Below are 19,691 nucleotides of genomic sequence, written 5' to 3'. Positions count from 1 at the left end.
ACTTCCTTAGATAATACATATATTAGAATGTTGAAGAGTTTACTGGGTCCAGCTGGTTATTACAAAGAAATTGGTTAATATAGCAAATTTACTTGCTTCTAGGATAAAGTTATTTTTATAAAATCGAGGTATTTATAACAGTATATTTTTAAAAATTTAAAAGACAGATTACTCCAGATATTTAGCATATTACTAGATGTGAATATACTTTAAAGCACAGCTCCCTTGCTCAATGTTCTGGGGAAAATGTGTGCTATAGTGAATTGTGTGTAAATATGAATGTGTAAATATTTCAGGGAATGATGGATACTTTTGAAACAAAAATTAAAAATGAAAATCTTTAACCTTGAACTGGAAATTAATTGGAATTAACCACAAAGTATCTATTACCTCTTTTTAAAGATTAATATTATAGGATAAAATATGATTTGGGTGCAATAAATGAAGTTGGACTCTCTTCAATATGAAGCTGGCTTATATTTGACAGATGCTTTTCGAACATTTCAGACTTTTGACTCTTTGCCAAAGTGAGCACTTCGGGAATAACATTAAATATATCGGGCTAGAGTCGAATAACACCCTCCCAACACCGCTACTACCCCCCCCCCACACACACAGAAGGAAATGAGCAAGGAAACCCATTCTCTTGAAATTATCTCAGATATTTACTAAGAGCTAGACTCAGATATTTATTAAGATCTAGAAAAAGTCAACCTTCAGAGTTAACATTTTATAATTTCTGAGAATAGTTAATAAAACTCTACCATATTTTTAAAAAGTCTGTTGTAAAAGGATGTATTATGAGTAGCAGCCTAATTTGGGGGGTTCAGGAAGAGGAAAAGACTGAAGTTCCTTGAGCTTGTAGTACTTATTCCACAAGATCCAGGCGCGGACCTGTGTAAGGTAATACTTCTGTTTCCATAACCATTCAACACATTTACTCAACAGAGATTTATCGAGCACCTTCTATGTATCAGGTACCTGCTGACTGCTGGATAACACTGACAGGATTTCTGCTTTCACCGGGTTTTTAATCTGGGGGCGATGTGGAAGGCATTCTCAAATATGCATAAAACACAGTTGCAAACCCGGAAAGAAAGGCTGTGCTATAAAGTGTTTGGGGGCAGGGATGGGTATGAAGTACTTCCTGAAAAAATGGGACTTGAAAGAGGAGCAGTAATTAACCTTACGAAGAGGGAAGAGGAGTGTTGAAGTGCCATTCAGAGAGCCACTGCCTGAACAAAGACCTGAGGAACTGTGACTGGGAAAACTGCAGAGTGTAACGCTACAGCACAAAAAGCTGTGCAAGATGAGGCTGGAGAAATAATACGTAGGAGCCGTGCCACTCAGGAGTCTTACAGGATGGTTTCAGAATTTCGAATTTTATCCTAAGACGCGGTTTACGATTAGATGATCTCTTGGCTATCTGATTGGCAGATACGTTTTGCTTGTGTTTTTTTGGCCAGCCGGATGGTTTTCTGTTTGGGTTTTTTTTTTTTTTTTTTTTTTGAAGGCGAGGCGTGCACTCTCAGATTAGTCAGAGGCCGCCTTTCCCTGTTGCCCTCACACACATGCACAATTTTTTGACCCCTAGGGAAGGAGAGTTTGCAACTTTTTCTGGAGGATTATTAGATTTTGTACTAAAATAGCACTAAAGAGAAGACTCCGGAGAGCGAACGGAGAGGGCGGCGCCGACAACCCAACAGGAACAATGCGGGCAGAGTCGGTTCTGGGGAGGGCGGGGAAGGGGAGGAGCGAGGCGCCTCAGCGACCTACTGCGCAGGACCGCCCCTGGTTGCCAAGGCAGCGGGAAGGCGTTGCCCGGAAGCGTTTCCTTACGCAACGGTCAGCTCCAAAACCCATCCCCCAGGGGTTCAGGACTGACTAGTTCCTGAGGCAATCCTGACCACCGCAAAGCAGATGAGGAGCAGAGCCTGATGCAATGTGATGGCCATCCGCCTAGAAGCCCGAGGATTCAGAGAAGCAGGGGAAATTGACCCAGACAGACGTCGGGACTATGGCAGACTTTTCTAAGGAGACCTTTGAGTCCTTTACTGATGAGGCACAGAGTTCCAGTTCATTCAGTTCCTCTGGAGGACTGCAGCCCTGGTCCTATGCCTCTGGGAGTAAATACGAGAATGGAACGCCGACTCCACGCTTGCAATATGGAGACAACCAATCTGAGTTTTCACACTTCAAAAATAATGAAAAGAAGTTGAGCAGAAAATGGATCAACAACCTCAAGGGCAAGGAAATGAACTCTGGACAGTACCAACCAGACACTAAACTTGAAACAGAAATCACTCAGGCATCCCTTGAAGAATTGAATGCCCTGCAGTCCTTCTGCACCGTTAAGATAAACCTGATCCATCATAGTGCGACCTCTAAGGGGAAAAAGAGCAGCGGACATAAAAAGCTGCAGCTTGGATCGGATGCAGAGGCTCCAGAGGTAGATGCCTTAAACTGTACTGTCCCCGATGAGCTCCTGAACAGAATCTATTTTAAAAACATGAGGACAACACCCAACGAGGTGGTAACAGCTAAGCAACACATTTCTTCTCGGTGCCCCAGCTGTAACAGGAAAAGAGCAGAACTGGCCCAATCTGCCTTCCTGAAACAGAAGAAGACTTTACTGGAGTCACTTCTACTCCAAGAGAAAATAGATGAACATCTTCATATGAAAGACTTTCTTACCCTTATTGGAGAAATACATCAGAGCCTTCCCAGGCTTTCCGATGACCCCAGAATAATCTGGGAAAGACTGAAGGAGAAAAGTCAAATTGGTTACTCTGGTTTTGAAAGGTCAGATACAAAGCAGGAGATGTAGCAGAATGGAAATAGTGCTTGTCATCGCCTTTTTGTCCGCCAATTTTCAAACCTCTTACTCTTAACTAAACAAGGGATGGTGTTTATTAATGATAATGTGTAATGTGTATAAATGTTTTGTTGTGTATTTGAATAATTATCATCATTTCTGTAATAGGAGCAGAGCATTTGGCCTGGCCGTTAGCACGAACGTTATCGCGAGACCCTGAGCCAACAGTCAGCTGGCAGTAGTGCTCGCGGCAGAGAGTGTGGTGAGAGGTGAGAGGCGGTTGCAGAGCCTGGGACAGGCTGAGGGCCGGGTCCCGCAGAGCCCCAGAGCCCTCACCGCAGCCGCCCGCTAGCCAGGCCCAGAGCTTGAAGCAGTGAAGCAGCAGCGGACCCCTCCCCCATCCCAACGTCTGCAACCTAATGGCGGCGGGCGGTCTTCGTGGGTCGCAGTCCGTGGAGGCCTCAGCAACTGGAGTATATGGACACTGCCGTTGAGGTAACAGCTTCAACCTGCTTCAGTCTCTCCATTCAAGTTTCAAAAGTTGGTGCAGCTTAGATCAGTTGTCTCCCCCTAGGAGGTGGCCAGAGGCCAGGGTTAAGTTGCACGGACATTGCAGGTCATTAGTTCAGGTCCACCTCTGTGGTTGGGCTCTTCTCAAAGAAGGGCAATTGCTGTGAGCTGGGGATTCACCTGATGGGCATTTGCTACAACACGTATTCCTGTCGATCGTATACAAATGATTCTCTCCAGGTTAAATGAAAAGCCTGAGGGCCGGCTTGGGTCCGGGCCGGCTGGGTCCTGGCCGCCTGGCTCCCTCATTGATGATGGCTGGGCAGAGTCTGGGGACCTGGCCCTGGGGGCACTGCCAGCTGAGATCTGCCCCCTCACCCAGGCCTGGGCGCTGGCGGCAGGACTCAGACTGGGTGCTGGATGAAAGCTCCTGGGCAGGGTAACTGGCCCGCGCAGGGACCCCCTCCTGTAAGCCAGAGCATGGACCTTGGAGGGTGAAAGTTGAGCCTTGGGACCTTGCCCTTTCTTGTCAGAACAGAGAATAACATTTGTTTCGATGGAGGTTTATAAGAACACAGTGACCTGGCCTCAAGAACAAAGGATCTAACACCAAGAAGTTTGTAACAACTAACCATGCCCCTCCCTATAAAAGGGCTATAAAAGGGCTTTGCTGAAAGCTTTCCAGGTGTCCAGGGTTTTTAAGGCATGAGCCACCAGTCTCCTTGCATGGCCCTGCAATAAACCTTTCTCTGCTCCAAACTCTGACGTTTTGCTATTGTTTGGCCGCAGTGTGTGCTGGGCACTCGGACTTGCGTTCGATAGTATTTCTACAGGTACTCTGTGCTTCCTTCACAGATTTGAGGACTAAAGACTTTCCACCCAGTATTTTTTCAGATTCTAGAGGGCAACATTTTATAGTTGGAATAGTTACAAAGTTTTTATAACAATGCAGGAGAGAGATGCTGGCAATTTGGACTAGGGTTTTGACAGTACAGATAGAAATAGAGATCTAAGAAGTACTTAGGAGGTAATAATTGACATTCTTTGAAGAAATGGATATGGGGGGTTAATAAAAGGTAAATGTTAAGAGTGGGCTTCCCTGGTGGCGCAGTGGTTGAGAGTCTGCCTGCCGATGCAGGGGACACAGGTTCGTGCCCTGGTCTGGGAAGATCCCACATGCCACAGAGCGGCTGGGCCCATGAGCCATGGCCACTGGGCCTGCGTGTCTGGAGCCTGTGCTCCGCAATGGGAGAGGCCACAACAGTGGGAGGCCCGCGTACCTCAAAAAAAGAATGTTACTTAGTTTCTGACTTGTGCATTTGGATGAATGATAATTCATTAAGATAGGAGCATTGGAAGAGGATGATGTTTGATTAAGAGGGTGATTATTTGGACATGGTTAGTTTGAGGAATATTTGAGACATTCATACTGAGAGGTTGAGAAACATTTGGTTATTTGTGCTTGCGATCTGGAGAAAAGGTCTTGAGGGGGTGGGGATCATTGGCATATATGTCATAGATGTGGTGAGCTCTTCTAGAAAAAAGGAGAATGACAGGAGAAGAAGGGCTATGACCAACTCCTGAGAACTTCTACCCACCAATTAATGGCTGGGTAGAGGAGAATAAGACAGCAAAGGAAGTTGAGAAGAAGTCATCATAGAAAGATAAAGGAAACCAGGAAAGAGTCGTGTCAGAGAGACCAAAGAAAGAGAACATTTCAAGAAGGATGGGTTGTCTAAGAATGTCAATGCAACAGAGTTCACAGATGATTTAGTCATGTGTTGGCTTCTTTGACTTAACAACAGCAACTTCATAAAAGTTGGGCTGACAGTAGATTGAGGAATAAATGTAAGCTAAGGAAATGAGGAATACAGGTATAGACTTCTTGAAGTTTAGCTGTGGAGGGAAAGCAGGAGAGGTAATTTTTCTATATGTCTAACACTTAAGCTATCACGGTCAAAAATTTGTAAAAATCAGCAAAAAAAATAGCCTTTGTATCAGCAAAAAATAACCTTTGTATCATGTCAATACTACTCTTTGCCTTTAGACCTTCATTTATGTATTAAGATACTCTTTTTTCCCCATAAAATGTAGTGTATTTTCTCTTAGTCATTCCTAAATAAAATGGGAAATAAAATCATTACCATTTTCACAGTAACTTTTTATTGAAATTCACGTTACATCTTGCTTTATCTTTGCCATCTTAATATATTCACATTTCTCATAATCAAAATGCTGAATAATTTCCCCATTAAGGGTCATAATTCACCCTTTAGTCAACTAAGTCTTCCAGTCCATGCACAAGAGATTTTTAGAATTTGTTTAGGTCTTCTTTAATTTTGAAAGAAATGTTTCATAGTCTTCAGCATACAAAAGTTGTGTGCCTCTTTTATTGAATTTATTCCTAAGTATTTTACTCCATTGTTTGCTATTGTAAGTGAATTTTTTCCAATCCAGTTTCTTTTTGTATGTTCATTGCTAGTGCATAGAAATACAACTGATTTTTGCCTGTTGATTTTGTATCCTGAAACTGCTGCTGAATTCATTGATTTGCACTAACAGTGTTAAAAAATGGATTGTGTGGGATTTTATAGCTAGAAGATTATGTCATTTGTTACCAGAGATAATTTTACTTCTTGCTTTTGATTTGGATACTGTTTTTTTCTTCTTGCCTAATTGCCCTGGCTCTGACTTCCAGTACTATAATGAATAGAAGTGGTGAAGTGGGCATTTTATCTTGTTCCTGATCTTAGGAGAAGAGCTTTCAGACTTTCACCATTGAGTATGTTAGTTGTGGGTTTTCCATAAATGGTCTTTTTCATTTTGAGGAAGTTCCCTTCTATTCTTAGTTTATTGAATGTTCTTATTTCATTAAAGGGTGTTTCATCAGTTGAGATGATCATGTGTACTCTTTAACCCAGTCTAAAGCCTCACCTTCTTTGGACTCAGCCCATAACCATGAAACACTGACTAATCAGAATTAAAGGCTGTAGTCTATATGCTAAGGCACAAATATAAATTCATATTATAACACTTGAGTCTTAATAATCTTTTCTTTCTTATTTGATTGTGAGCAACTGGAGGATAGAGTTGATACCATCTTACATGATATCCACGGGGGTTAGCACAATGCCTGGCACAGGACGGTGCTCAACAAGTTTCATGGATGAAAGAAGAAGTGCATACAAATAATGACATTTAATATGTCTTTTGCATCAAAAGAAGAAAATAATTTAGCATACTCTTTTCTGTCAATGTTTTGCCTTTGTGTAGCTGTTTTCTGTAATTTTTCTCTCTCCATGGCTTGGATTCCCTTTTTTTTTCATGTATATACATACTTTTTCTCAGTGACAAATTAGTGGAAAACTTCTTTGATAAGATAGTTTTCCCTATGCAGCCAATTAATACAGTATTCATTTATAAGAATTAATATAAAAATATCTTTCTGGAATTCATATTTTCAGGTAGAAAAAACATTTATGGGAATTGTTAATTTTAAAGATAATTCATGACTTTTTGCAATTTTGAAAAGAGGTACAAGTTCCTGATGCTCGAACTTGAGAATAGTGTTTATTGTCTCTGAACAAATTCAAAAGGAATGAATATCCTTTCTCCAGACTCTTTATAGCTGCACCCAAGAGATTCCAGTATAGCTGGAAAGCAAAGTCCATCATGTCAGACGCTAAGAAACCATTATTTCCCCAAGCACTAAAAATGTATCTAGCAAAAAAAAAAAAAAAATTGTATCTGGCAACCTGGTACAGGATTATACAAATATGCAATTTATATAACTATAATATATAAATTATATAAATACACACCTATTTAGTTTATGTTTTTTATCACAAAAATTTCTGCACTAAGAAACAAATCTATGCATTTAACGAGTGTTAGAAAAACGAAATCCTTGGAACAGAACTAAGTGATGTGTCAGGCTGAGAGAAAGAAAATTCAGTCCTGAGCATCTGAGTCATTCAGATTCCAATCTCAGAACTGTTTAGGAATGTTTGGGACACCCAGCTCTGAATACCTCCAATTTTAAACATGTTAGTTTATTTCATGATGAAGCCTAATATAGTAACTTAGTTTTTTCTGCAGCGACATAGCTAAACAGGCTGCAAAGAAGTAAGAATTGTGGCTCTACATGAGTGTGGGCTCTCCCCCAATTTTTTCTGGAGTTGACAAATGAAAAGTACATACAAAAATAGTTAACTGTGAAACATAAAAAGAAAAGATAGCTGAATTCTCAGTTGATAATACCCTCTGCAGTAGAGAATTTCAAAATTTTCCAATTTTCAGTAGACTCAAATTACAGTGGAAATTGCAAAATTCTATCAGGGTGACTCAAATAATTCTAAAGCCTAGTTTTGATGAGCCCACTGTTGAGGTATTAACAGAGGTTTAGGAGAAAGTATGTTGTGGTCATTCCACCCAAAATTTGCTTTGGATGTCAAGATTGATGACCCCACACAAAGCCTGAGAAGGTCTATTACTCATGTAATGAGAGCTTCCAGGGGGCACAGGGCAAGCTCCCAAGCTGATCTAAAAATGGCTAGACAGAGAGGAAAGAGGACTGGTTTGCCTTTTATTGTGATTAGGGAGGGGGGCTGAGGTAAGGATTCCCATCTGTGGGCTGGGCTTACATGGTCTGAACTTCCTGCCAGTACCAGAGGGACACCTGGGCTTTCTTATCAGCTAATCCAAAGGTGGAACAGGAGGATGGGCCTTGGAAGTTTCTGACCATCAAACATCAAAAATGGAATCAGACTCTTTATTACAGGTCATCCCTGATGTTTGATGATAAAAATGTCACATTTCATTTAATTAAATTTTATCTTGCTTGAGTATGCCATAAGGGAGTTCTGTGAGGCTTGTAGCCTGAGACTGACAAGGGTGGGGAAAGTTCCACTGAACACCTTGTTTAAGAGCCCAGCATTGGATAATTTTAGAAGTGAAATGGTCACCCTTAACAACATCTGGAATGCCAAAGTGGATAAAGTGAGGCCTGTATTGTGGCTTTAATATGACACACTGATTTATATTTTGGGTATCTGTGAGGAAAGAGACTTCCACAGTTATTTTCCCCAAGGATGGAAGCCTTGGATAAGTAATTGTTGTGGTTACCATTGGTGGAACCAGGTCACTAGACCATTGGTGGAACCAGGTGGCTAGACCATTGGCAATGGCCTGAGAGTCTGTAAACACGCACCAGTGGAGCCACTTACTGGCCAGGGTAAGATGACTGCCTGAGGTTCAGTTAGTTTTGAAGGTGCTTGGATCCCATCCTTTATCAAGGACCATGATGAGCAGTTTTGATGCTGTCCATAAAGTGTACAAACTCCCATTGCTGTTCACTCATTTGATCCCAAGGGGCTCCCCAAATAGCCAAGGGTTCAAGAGAGGAGTGACCTCTTCTGGCACCTAGTCAACTGGCAAGAGACTGAGGACAGAAGAGGCCACCCTTTCCTGCAGGTGGGATACACCAGAGGACCCAGACTTAGCTCTATCCTGTAGGTAACACTTCTGCTTAGCAAGGAGGCCTTGATGGCTGATCTGAGCTTATAGAAGGCTGCCTCCCTGATCCATGGAAAGGTATGGAGCTGCACAGGCTCAGGGTCTGTGAGAATCTCTGTTTCCAGGGCACTCAGTATGCAGTCCCCAGTTGCCATGCGGCTGAGGAGAGCAGTTTCTCACACCAGAAATCCATGGGCAACATTTTTTGGGGGGAAGATGTATTTATTTATTTATTTAATATCTTTACTGGAGTATAATTGTTTTACAACGATGTATTAGTTTCTCCTGTAAAAGAAAGTGAATCAGCTATACGTATACATACATCCCCATATCTCCTCCCTCTTGCGTCTCCCTCCCACCCTCCCTATCCCACCTCTCTAGGTGGTCACAAAGGACTGAGCTGATCTCCCTGTGCTATGTGGCTGCTACCCACTATCTACTTTACATTTGGTAGTGTATATATGTCCATGCCACTCTCTCACTTTGTCCCAGCTTACCCTTCCCCCTCCCTGTGTCCTCAAGTCCATTTTCTATGTCTGTGTCTTTATTCCTGTCCTGACCTAGGTTCTTCAGACCATTTTTTTTTAATTCCATATATATGTGTTAGTATATGGTATTCGTTTCTCTCTTTCTGAGTTACCTCACTCTGTATGACAGACTCTAGGTCCATCCACCTCACTACATATAACTCAGTTTCGTTCCTTTTTATGGCTGAGTAATATTCCATTGTATATATGTGCCACATCTTCTTTATCCATTCATCTGTTGATGGACACTCTGGGTTGCTTCCATGTCCTGCCTATTGTAAATAGAGCTGAAATGAACATTGTGGTACATGACTCTTTATGAAGTATGGTTTTCTCAGGGTATATGCCCAGTAGTGGGATTGCTGGGTCGTATGGTAGTTCTATTTTTAGTTTTTTAAGGAACCTCCATACTGTTCTCCATAGTGTCTGTACACATTTACATTCCCACCAACAGTGCAAGAGGGTGCCTTTTTCTCCACACCCTCTCCAGCATTTATTGTTTGTAGATTTTTTGATGATGGCCATTCTGACTGGTGTGAGGTGATGCCTCATTATAGTTTTGATTTGCATTTCTCTAATGATTAGTGATGTTGAGCATCCTTTCATGTGTTTGTTGGCAATCTGTACATCTTCTTTGGAGAAATGTCTATTTAGGTCTTCTGCCCATTTTTGGATTGGGTTGTTTGTTTTTTGATATTGAGCTGCATGAGCTGCTTATAAATTTTGGAGATTAATCCTTTGTCAGTTGCTTCATTTACAAATATTTTCTCCCATTCTGAGGGGTGTCTTTTTGTCTTGTTTATGGTTTCCTTTGCTGTGCAAAAGCTTTGAAGTTTCATTGGGTCCCATGTGTTTATTTTTGTTTTTATTTCCATTTCTCTAGGAGGTGGGTCAAAAAGGATCTTGCTGTGATTTATGTCATAGAGTGCTCTGCCTATGTTTTCCTCTAAAAGTTTTATAGTGTCTGGCCTTACATTTAGGTCTTGAATCTATTTTGAGTATACTTTTGTATACAGTGTTAGGGAGTGTTCTAATTTCATTCTTTTACATGTAGCTGTCCAGTTTTCCCAGCACCACTTATTGAAGAGGCTCTCTTTTCTCCATTGTATATTCTTGCCTCCTTTATCAAAGATAAGGTGACCATATGTATGTGGGTTTATCTCTGGGCTTTCTATCCTCTTCCATTGATCTATATTTCTGGTTTTGTGCCAGTACTATACTGTCTTGATTACTGTAGCTTTGTAGTATAGTCTGAAGTCAGGGAGCCTGTTTCCTCCAGCTCCATTTTTCTTTCTCAAGATTGCTTTGGCTATTCAGGGTCTTTTGTGTTTCCATACAACTTGTGAAATTTTTTGTTCTAGTTCTATGAAAAATGCCATTGGTAGTTTGATGGGGATTGCATTGAATCTGTAGATGGCTTTGGGTGGTATAGTCATTTTCACAATGTTGATTCTTCAAATCCAAGAAAATGGTATATCTCTCCATCTGTTTGTATCATCTTTAATTTCTTTCATCAGTGTTTTATACTTTTCTGCATACAGGTCTTTTGTCTCCTTAGGTAAGTTTATTCCTAGGTATTTTATTCTTTTTGTTGCAGTGTTAAATGGGAGTGTTTCCTTAATTTCTCTTTCAGATTTTTCATCATTAGTGTATAGGAATGCAAGAGATTTCTGTGCATTAATTTTTTATCCTGCTACTTCACCAAATTCATTGATTAGCTCTAGTGGCTTTCTAGTGGCATCCTTAGGATTCTCTATGTATAGTATCATGTCATCTGCAAACAGTGACAGTTTTACTTCTTCTTTTCCGATTTGGGTTGCTTTTATTTCTTTTTCTTCTCTGATCGCTGTGGCTAGAACTTCCAAAACTATGTTGAATAATAGTGGTGAGAGTGGGCAATCGTGTCTTGTTCCTGATCTTAGTGGAAATGGTTTTAGTTTTTCAACATTAAGAACAATGTTGGCTGTGGGTTTGTCATATATGGCCTTTATTATGTTGAGGTAAGTTCCCTCTAAGCCTACTTTCTGGGTGGTTTTTATTATAAATGGGTGTTGAATTTTGTTGAAAGATTTTTCTGCATCTATTGAGATGATCATTTGGTTTTTCTCCTTCAATCTGTTAATATTGTTTCTCACATTGATTGATTTGCATATATTGAAGAATCCTTGCATCCCTGGGTGAAGCCCCACTTGATCATGGTGTATTATCCTTTTAATGTGCTGTTGGATTCGGTTTGCTAGTATTTTGTTGAGGATTTTTGCATCTATGTTCATCAGTGATATTGGCCTGTAGTTTTCTTTTTTTGTGGCATCTTTGTCTGGTTTTGATATCAGGGTGATTGTGGCCTCATAGAATGAGTTTGGGAGTGTTCCTCCCTCTGCTATATTTTGGAATAGTTTGAGAACGATAGGTGTTAGCTCTTCTCTAAATGTTTGATAGAATTTGCCTGTGAAGCCATCTGGTCCTGGGCTTTTGTTTGTTGGAAGATTTTTAATCACAGTTTACATTTCAGTGCTTGTGATTGGTCTGTTTATATTTTCTATTTCCTCCTGGTTCAGTCTCGGAAGGTTGTTCCTTTCTAATAATTTGTCCGTTTCTTCCAGATTATCCATTTTATTGGCACATAGTTGCTTGTAGTAATCTCTTATGATCCTGTGTATTTCTGCAGTGTCATTTGTTACTTCTCCTTTTTCATTTCTAATTCTATTGACTTGAGTCTTCTCCCTTTTTTTCTTGATGAGTGTGGCTAATGGTTTATCAATTTTGTTTATGTTCTCAAAGAACCAGCTTTCAGTTTTATTGATCTTTGCTATCGTTTTCTTCATTTCTTTTTCATTTATTTCTGATCTGATCTTTATGATTTCTTTCGTTCTGCCACGTTTAGGGTTTTTTGTTCTTCTTTCTCTAATTGCTTTGGGTGTAAGGTTAGGTTTTTTATTTGACATGTTTCTTGTTTCTTGAGGTAGGATTGTATTGCTATAAACTTCCCTCTTAGAACTGCTTTTGCTGCCTCATGTCGGTCATCATGTTTTCATTGTCATTTGTTTCTAGGTAGTTTTTGATTTCCTCTTTGATTTCTTCAGTGATCTCTTGGTTATTTAATAGTGTATTGTTTAGCCTCCATGTGTTTGTATGTTTTACAGATTATTTCCTGTAATTGATATTTAGTCTCATAGCGTTGTGGTCGGAAAAGATACTTGATATGATTTCAATTTCGTTAAATTTACCAAGGCTTGATCTGTGACTCAGGGTATGATCTATCCCTGGAGAATGTTCCATGAGCACTTGAGAAGAAAGTGTAATCTGCTGTTTTTGGATGGAATGTCCTATAAATATCAATTAAGTCCATCTTGTTTAATGTATCATTTAAAGCTTGTGTTTCCTTATTTATTTTCATTTTGGATGATCTGTCCATTGGTGAAATTGGGGTGTTAAAGTCCCCTACTATGATTGTGTTACTGTCCATTTCCCCTTTTATGGCTGTTAGCATTTGCCTTATGTATTGAGGTGCTCCTATGTTGGGTGCATAAATATTTACATTTGTTATATCTCCTTCTTGGATTGATCCGTTGATCATTATGTAGTGTCCGTCTTTGTCTCTTGTAATAGTCTTTATTTTAAAGTCTATTTTGTCTGATATGAGAATTGCTACTCCAGTTTTCTTTTGATTTCCATTTGCATGGACTATCTTTTTACCTCCCCTCACTTTCAGTCTGTATGTTTCCCTAGGTCTGAAGTGGGTCTCTTGTAGATAGCATATATACGGGTGTTGCTTTTGTATCCATTCAGCCAGTCTATGTCTTTTGGTGGGAGCATTTAATTCATTTACATGTAAGGTAATTATTGATATGTATGTTCCTATTACCATTTTCCTAATTGTTTTGGGTTTGTTATTGTAAGTCCTTTCCTTCTCTTGTATTTCCTGCCTAGAGAAGTTCCTTTAGCATTTGTTGTAGAGCTGGTGTAGTCGTGCTGATTTCTCTTAGCTTTTGCTTGTCTGTAAAGGTCTTAATTTCTCTGTCAAATATGAATGAGATCCTTGCTGGGTAGAATAATATTGGTTGTAGGTTTTTCCCTTTCATCACTTTAAATATGTCCTGCCACTCCCTTCTGGCTGCAGAGTTTCTGCTGAAAGATCAGCTGTTAACCTTACGGGGATTCCCTTGTATGTTAATTGTTGATTTTCCCTTGCTGCTTTTAATATTTTTTCTTTGTATTTAATTTTTGATTGTTTGATTAATATGTGTCTTGGTGTGTTTCTCCTTGGAATTATCCTGTATGGGCCTCTCTGAACTTCCTGGATGTGATTGACTATTTCCTTTCCCATATTAGGGACGTTTTCGACTATAATCTCTTCAAATATTTTCTTAGTCCCTTTTTTTCTCTTCTTCTTCTGGGACCCCTATAATTCGAATGTTGGTGCGTTTTTATGTTGTCCCAGAGGTCTCTGAGACTGTCCTCAATTCTTTTCATTCTTTTTTCTTTATTCTGCTCTGTAGTAGTTATTTCCACTATTTTATCTTCCAGGTCACTTATCCGTTCTCTTGCCTCAGTTATTCTGCTGTTGATTCGTTGTAGAGAATTTTTAATTTCATTTACTGTGTTGTTCATCATTGTTTGTTTGCTCTTTAGTTCTTCTAGGTCCTTGTTAAACATTTGTTGTATTTTCTCCATTCTATTTCCAAGATTTTGGATCATCTTTACTATCATTACTCTGAATTCTTTTTCAGGTAGACTGCCTATTTCCTCTTCATTTGTTTAGTCTGGTGGGTTTTTACCTTGCTCCTTCACCTGCTGTGTGTTTTTCTCTGACTTCTCATTTTGCTTAGCTTACTTTATTCGGGGTCTCCTTTTCACAGGCTGCAGGTTCATAGTTCCCGTTGTTTTTTGGTGCCTGCTCCCAGTGGGTAAAGTTGTTTCAGTGGGTTGTGTAGTCTTCCTGGTTGGGGGGACTGATGCCTGTGTTCTGGTGGATGAGGCTGGATCTTGTCTTTCTGGTTGGCAGGTCCACATCTGGTGGCATGTTTTGGGGTGTCTGTGAACTCATTATGATTTTAGGCAGGCTCTCTACTAATGGGTGGGGTTGTGCTCCTGTCTTGCTAGTTGTTTGGCATGGGGTGTCCAGCACTGTAGCTTGCTGGTCGTCGAGTGGAGCTGGGTCTTAGCGTTGAGATGCAGATCTCTGGGAGAGCTCTCACTGATTGATATTACGTGGGGCCAGGAGGTCTCTGGTGGACCAGTGTCCTGAACTCGGCTCTCCCACCTCAGAGGCTCAGGCCTGACACCCAGCCAGAGCACCAAGACCCTGTCAGCCACTTAGCCAGGTACGTGGGGAGTTTCTTGCCTTTTGGGAAGTCTGAGGTCTTCTGCCAGTGTTCAGTAGGTGTTCTGTAGGAGTTGTTCCACGTGTAGATGTAGTTTTGATGTATTTATGGGGAGGAAGGTGATCTCCACGTTTTACTTCTCTGCCATCTTGAAGGCACCCCCTGTGAATGCCGCCTTCTCTTCTCTCCCCCTCATGCAAGCTTCTAGAGAGCACCATGCACCCTGTCTCAGCTTCCTCACCTGTCCCTCACTCCTCACCTCTGGCCAGTGGCGAAGTCGGGCGGTGGGTCTTGCGGGCTCCGGCAGACCAGGGGGAAACAGTTTATGTTTTTTCTCTTTCTTTTTCCTTTTTGTGATCATATGACACAGGGTTGGAAATGTACCAGTCAGGAACTGCTATGGCTGCCCCTCTCCGACGCCATTCTCAAAGACTCATGTCTTGGCTCCAGTGTGTTCATCAAATAAAATCTGCTGTTATGTCTTGGGAACAACTGTACGCAGTGAGCTTCCTTAAGCAAAATACGATTGTTGCTCACTGCTCTATCAGCCTGAGAGGCTTGTCTGCTTGGGCAACTTATGATCATCATGGGTGGTCCAGAGGTTTCAGGAGGTATGAGAGGAGGTTGCTCTAGCTTCTACGGTGAATGATTCTCTGGGAGCAGAGAAGGGGAACACTAATGGGAGAGACTGTTGTATTACCGTTCGGACATTCTAGAGTCCTTTGTTGTAGGGGAGCCCCAATTCAAGATGGGATAAATTGTGAATAACAGCATAAAAAGGCTTAAGTAAAACTTGTAAATGAGGTATATGTTTGCCTCCAGATCCCTAAAAGTCCTAAAAGATACTGGGCTTGTTTAACATTGTGAGTGCAGAGTGTCGACTGCTACTTCTTGACAGTGTTAGAGATGCTGGGGCCCTCAGAGTACCAAATACTTTTCAGGAAGTTCACCAGGGTTGCAGGGCCTTGTCCTAAGTGCAGGGAAATGCCCACCCCCCACTTTTTTTTAAGCTCCCCCTCCTCTTCCTCATCTTCTTATGGTTTTTTTTTTTCAGTTTTATCTTCCTATCTAAAAAGAGATTTATTGTATTTCATGCAATTTAAAGTACGCATGTCAAGTCACCTAGAAAAAAATTTTAATGCATTAAAAAATAAAATAAAAAGTTGTGTGTGTGTGCGAAGGATGTAGAACAAATGGACCAAGTTATAGTCTAATAGGGTCCCTGAGAGAGGAAGTTTTGGAAAAAACATCACATCCACTCTCCCTGGAGAAAAACTTCATATCTCATATGAGAGACTATTACTATAGCCTGTGGAAGTAATCACACAGAGCTCTAGGTCAACAGCTTTTCCAAAAGTCAGGAGGTAGCAATGTGTACCCCAGAGAGATTTTCTCTTACAATGAAGTAATGCTGAGGAAAAAAATAAAAGAAACATTTCTGCAGCCACTCTCTTCAAGACAACACCATAAATGTGATAGTTAATATTTTCATTTCACAGTATTGGCCACACTGATAAAGTTTTTAATTATTTAGCAACATATTGATTCTTTAGGGGAACAAGGAAGTAAGGCTCTGAGGGAGAATCTGTTCTATGCCTCTTGCCTAGTTTCTGGTGGTTTGGTGACAATTTTTGATGTTTCTTGGCTTATAGAAACATCACCCCAATCTTTGCCTTCATGCTCCATTACATTCTCCCTGTGGGCATATCTCTGTCCCAAATCCCATTTTTAGAAAGACACCAGTCATTTTGGATTAGGGCCCACCCCAATTACCTCATTTTAACCTGATCACCTCTTTAAAGACCCTATCTGCAAATAAAGTCACGTTCTGAGTAATGTGAGTTAGGACTTCAACATATACATTTTGAGAGGAAAACAACTCAAACTATAACAGACAGGGCAGTAAAGCAGAAGAATGAAATGACCAGAATTTCATCTTAGTTAACTTAGTCTAGAATCTTAAATAAAGAGAGATGCTCAAGGTAATAATTTTCAACCATGGCTGCACACGAGAATTATCTGAGAAGCTTTCAAAATGTACCAATGCCCAGGCCCTCCTTCTATATATTCTTATTTAAGAGTTGTGGGGTGGAGATCTGGCAGTATTTTCAAAAAGCTTCCTAAGAGAGTATAATATACAGCTGCATTTAGAACTACTGTTTTGGGATGGTAAGGCAGAAAGACCAATTTGGAGGCTGTTTTGTTAATCAAGGAGATATAATAAGACTCTGAAACATGGCATCAGCAGTGGAAAAGAGGAAAAGAGAAAGAGATAGATGTTTTCTAGAAATAGGAAGTAAATCAGCAGGACTTGATGACTCATCGAATTGTGGAGAGAGGGCGCGTTAGGGAAGAGCAAAAGGTGACACTTAAGTTCCCATCAGGTACATGCTGGTATTGTCAGCAGATATTAAACTTAAAAGAAGTTTGTTCTCTTGGGGGAAAGCATAATAATTGAATTGAGTTTTTAACAATTAACTTAGTATTTTGAGATCATTGTAGATTGACACACAGTTCTAAGAAATAATACAAAGAGGTCCCATACACCATTTACGCAGTTTCTCTCCATGGTAACATCTTGCAAGTCTGTAGCACAATCTCACAACAGGATGCTGGCACTGATACAGTCAAGACACAGAACACTTCCATCACACAGGGGTATACTGAGTTTGAGGTGCCTGTAGATAGTGATCAAGTGAGACTTGTTAAGGTGGCATTCCATTAGAAGTGTGCCTACCTGGTTTTGATCTCTCTAAAAGTACCAGAAATCTGCCAAAACTAAGTGGAAGTAAGATCCACCTACTTCGCTACCTCAATATAATAATAAGGAATCAGGAATATTTTAAACTTTGGATTTATGTAATGAATATCTAGCAGTGACTTGGGAGTACAAATGGGTAACCATTTCACCTATAGAACAAGATCTACTTGGGGAAATTCTTTAAACACATGGTTACCCATGCATGCACACCCACAGATGCATCACATATACGCCACAAGCATGTATACACGCAGATGCAACTCTTACTAGAAGACACACAATTTTGTGAGTGACCACTTATATGAACTCCTCATATTCGAAGAGAGTGACGATTCTGTCTTTTAAAGAGTGTGCTTTCATTGTAACTGCAGCCAAAAAAAAAAGAGAGATTAAAAACAGCTGGAACATATGTCTGTTTTCACCTCCTCCATCTGGAACTTTGTTTTTGGATATCACAGACATTTTCCAAACAAAACTCTGCTGAACAAAATGATAAATGTGGAAGAGACATGTATGATTCTCTTTTTGTTTGAAGAGCTTTATAGAATCGAAAGCGTTGGTGTGCTTTTCAAACATAAAACTAAACCTTTGAACGTTGCAAATAGAGTTTTCAATGGGTAATGTGACATTTAATTTATATTTGAAATTGGGCAATGTTCTCAACTACAATACTGAGTCTTTAACCAGTAGGTGTATTTATCTGAGAAGTAAAAATGAAGTATTTTATTATATGTTGATATTTGAATAGAACAATTAGAAAACTAAAACAATGTGCTAACCAACCTTTCAAGTTTCTGTCACTTTACTCTCTTATTCATCTTTTTCCTTAAATCTCCCCTCCAAAACTACTGGAGGGGAGATTTAAGGAAACTAACTACATCCTTATCATGCCATGCTCCAATTACCATAATAATTTTCTCATTCTTTCTCTGATGGCAGTATGCTTTTATACTAATAGACCCTAAATAATAACTCCAACTTAATCTCTTAAAAACACTTTGGTAACATCACTTCCATGGTGTATAGACTAAAATCCCAGATCCTTGACTTTTATTTTATAGGTCCTACTTCACTTTTCAATAGGTATTAAAGCCTAGGTTTTAAAAGTCTTTGGTTCAAATTCCAGTTCTTCCAATTACAAGCACATTTTGCAAAGATTCCATTGTCCTAACCCAACTGATGAGGTTTGAGGGTCTGAAACTAGGTAATGGCAGAGCAAACAGATTAAAAATGGAAAAAAAGATTGGAGATAATAAAATGGATAAACCTCGGTGATGAATTGATTAAAAGAGGGAATATGGTATCAAGCATGATATTTACCTTAAGCTACAGTGTGGATTACCTGAGAGAGAGAATCCAGGAAAGAGAGGTTTGGCAGAATGAGGAGGAAAATCATTATTTTGAGTTTGGTGTATGACAACTAGGTGAATATATTTACTCCACAGCAGTTAAGAGCCAGGAAGGAGAACAAAGATAAAAATTTTGGAGGCAGTAGAAAATTATAATCACCATGTTCATCCAACGTAAGATCATTAAATATAAATTCACCCCACTAAGGAAAAATACAGCCTGGGGGTATAGCATATTTAAAACCCCCAATTTTACCGGATAATAAAGCAATAACATTAAAGTGTATTCCATAAAAATGACAGAAAGAGTATTAAACAAAAGTTCAAATAAAAATCTTGGTACCATTTACCTTGAACTTCTGGCTCAATATAAAATGATTCAGAAATTATGGCTACTTTACTATCTCAGCAGCTGTTTTCACAAAGACTAAAGAGACAGACATGGGATTCATGGTTAAGTGATATTTATTAGACTAGGAGAAGTGTGGGGGCTGGGAGAGGTCATGGCTACTCTTTTGCTCCACATTTAGGGAAACTCTTTTATTCTGTGACCAAGCACATAGTTTTGAGATAAGTGAGAAAGAAGAGGGTCCCCTGGCTAACAAGCTAGATCACCCCAGGGCAGTTGACCAGGTGACAGACGGAGTCATATTGCCCTCACATTCCTATAAGAGAAGATATTTTTCACAGTTCTGGACCATATCCACTCAACATAAAACAGAATCTGATAACAATTATGAGTTGCTAGTGCACAGTGAGAAGTCAAATACCAAAGCTTGTCCTTGCCAAGTTTTTCTTTGTATTTTAACCACATGATCCATATTCCTCATTACACTATCTTTCATCTGTCTAAACAACAGGCTGTTGTTAGTTTACGAAACTTAACTGTTC

At 40.0% G+C, this 19,691-nt stretch overlaps 1 protein-coding gene across 1 annotated transcript; it reads left to right on the top strand.

Annotated features, from left to right (window-relative positions):
- The first annotated feature begins 1,901 nt into the window (after positions 1-1,901).
- LOC309839062 (uncharacterized protein C8orf48) lies at positions 1,902-5,410 on the top strand. The gene is made up of 2 exons (XM_082680570.1): positions 1,902-2,802; positions 2,984-5,410. The coding sequence occupies exons 1-2, from the start codon at positions 2,018-2,020 to the stop codon at positions 3,033-3,035; spliced, it is 837 nt and encodes a 278-aa protein (XP_082536696.1). The 5' UTR covers positions 1,902-2,017; the 3' UTR covers positions 3,036-5,410.
- The last annotated feature ends 14,281 nt before the right edge of the window (positions 5,411-19,691 follow it).

The sequence above is a fragment of the Grampus griseus genome (genome assembly GCF_964374135.1).
Source record: "Grampus griseus genome assembly, chromosome: 21".
Classification (NCBI taxonomy): Eukaryota; Metazoa; Chordata; class Mammalia; order Artiodactyla; family Delphinidae; genus Grampus; species Grampus griseus.
The sequence above is the reverse complement of the archived record's forward strand: the minus strand, read 5'-3'. Positions and strand labels throughout refer to the sequence as shown.

Excerpts from the sequence above, each read along its gene's own strand:
- LOC309839062 (XM_082680570.1), top strand. The coding sequence starts at position 2,018 with ATGGCAGACTTTTCTAAGGAGACCTTTGAGTCCTTTACTGATGAGGCA. Across the intron at positions 2,803-2,983 it reads GGTTACTCTGGTTTTGAAAG|GAGCAGAGCATTTGGCCTGG; the intron begins GTCAGATACAAA and ends TTTCTGTAATAG.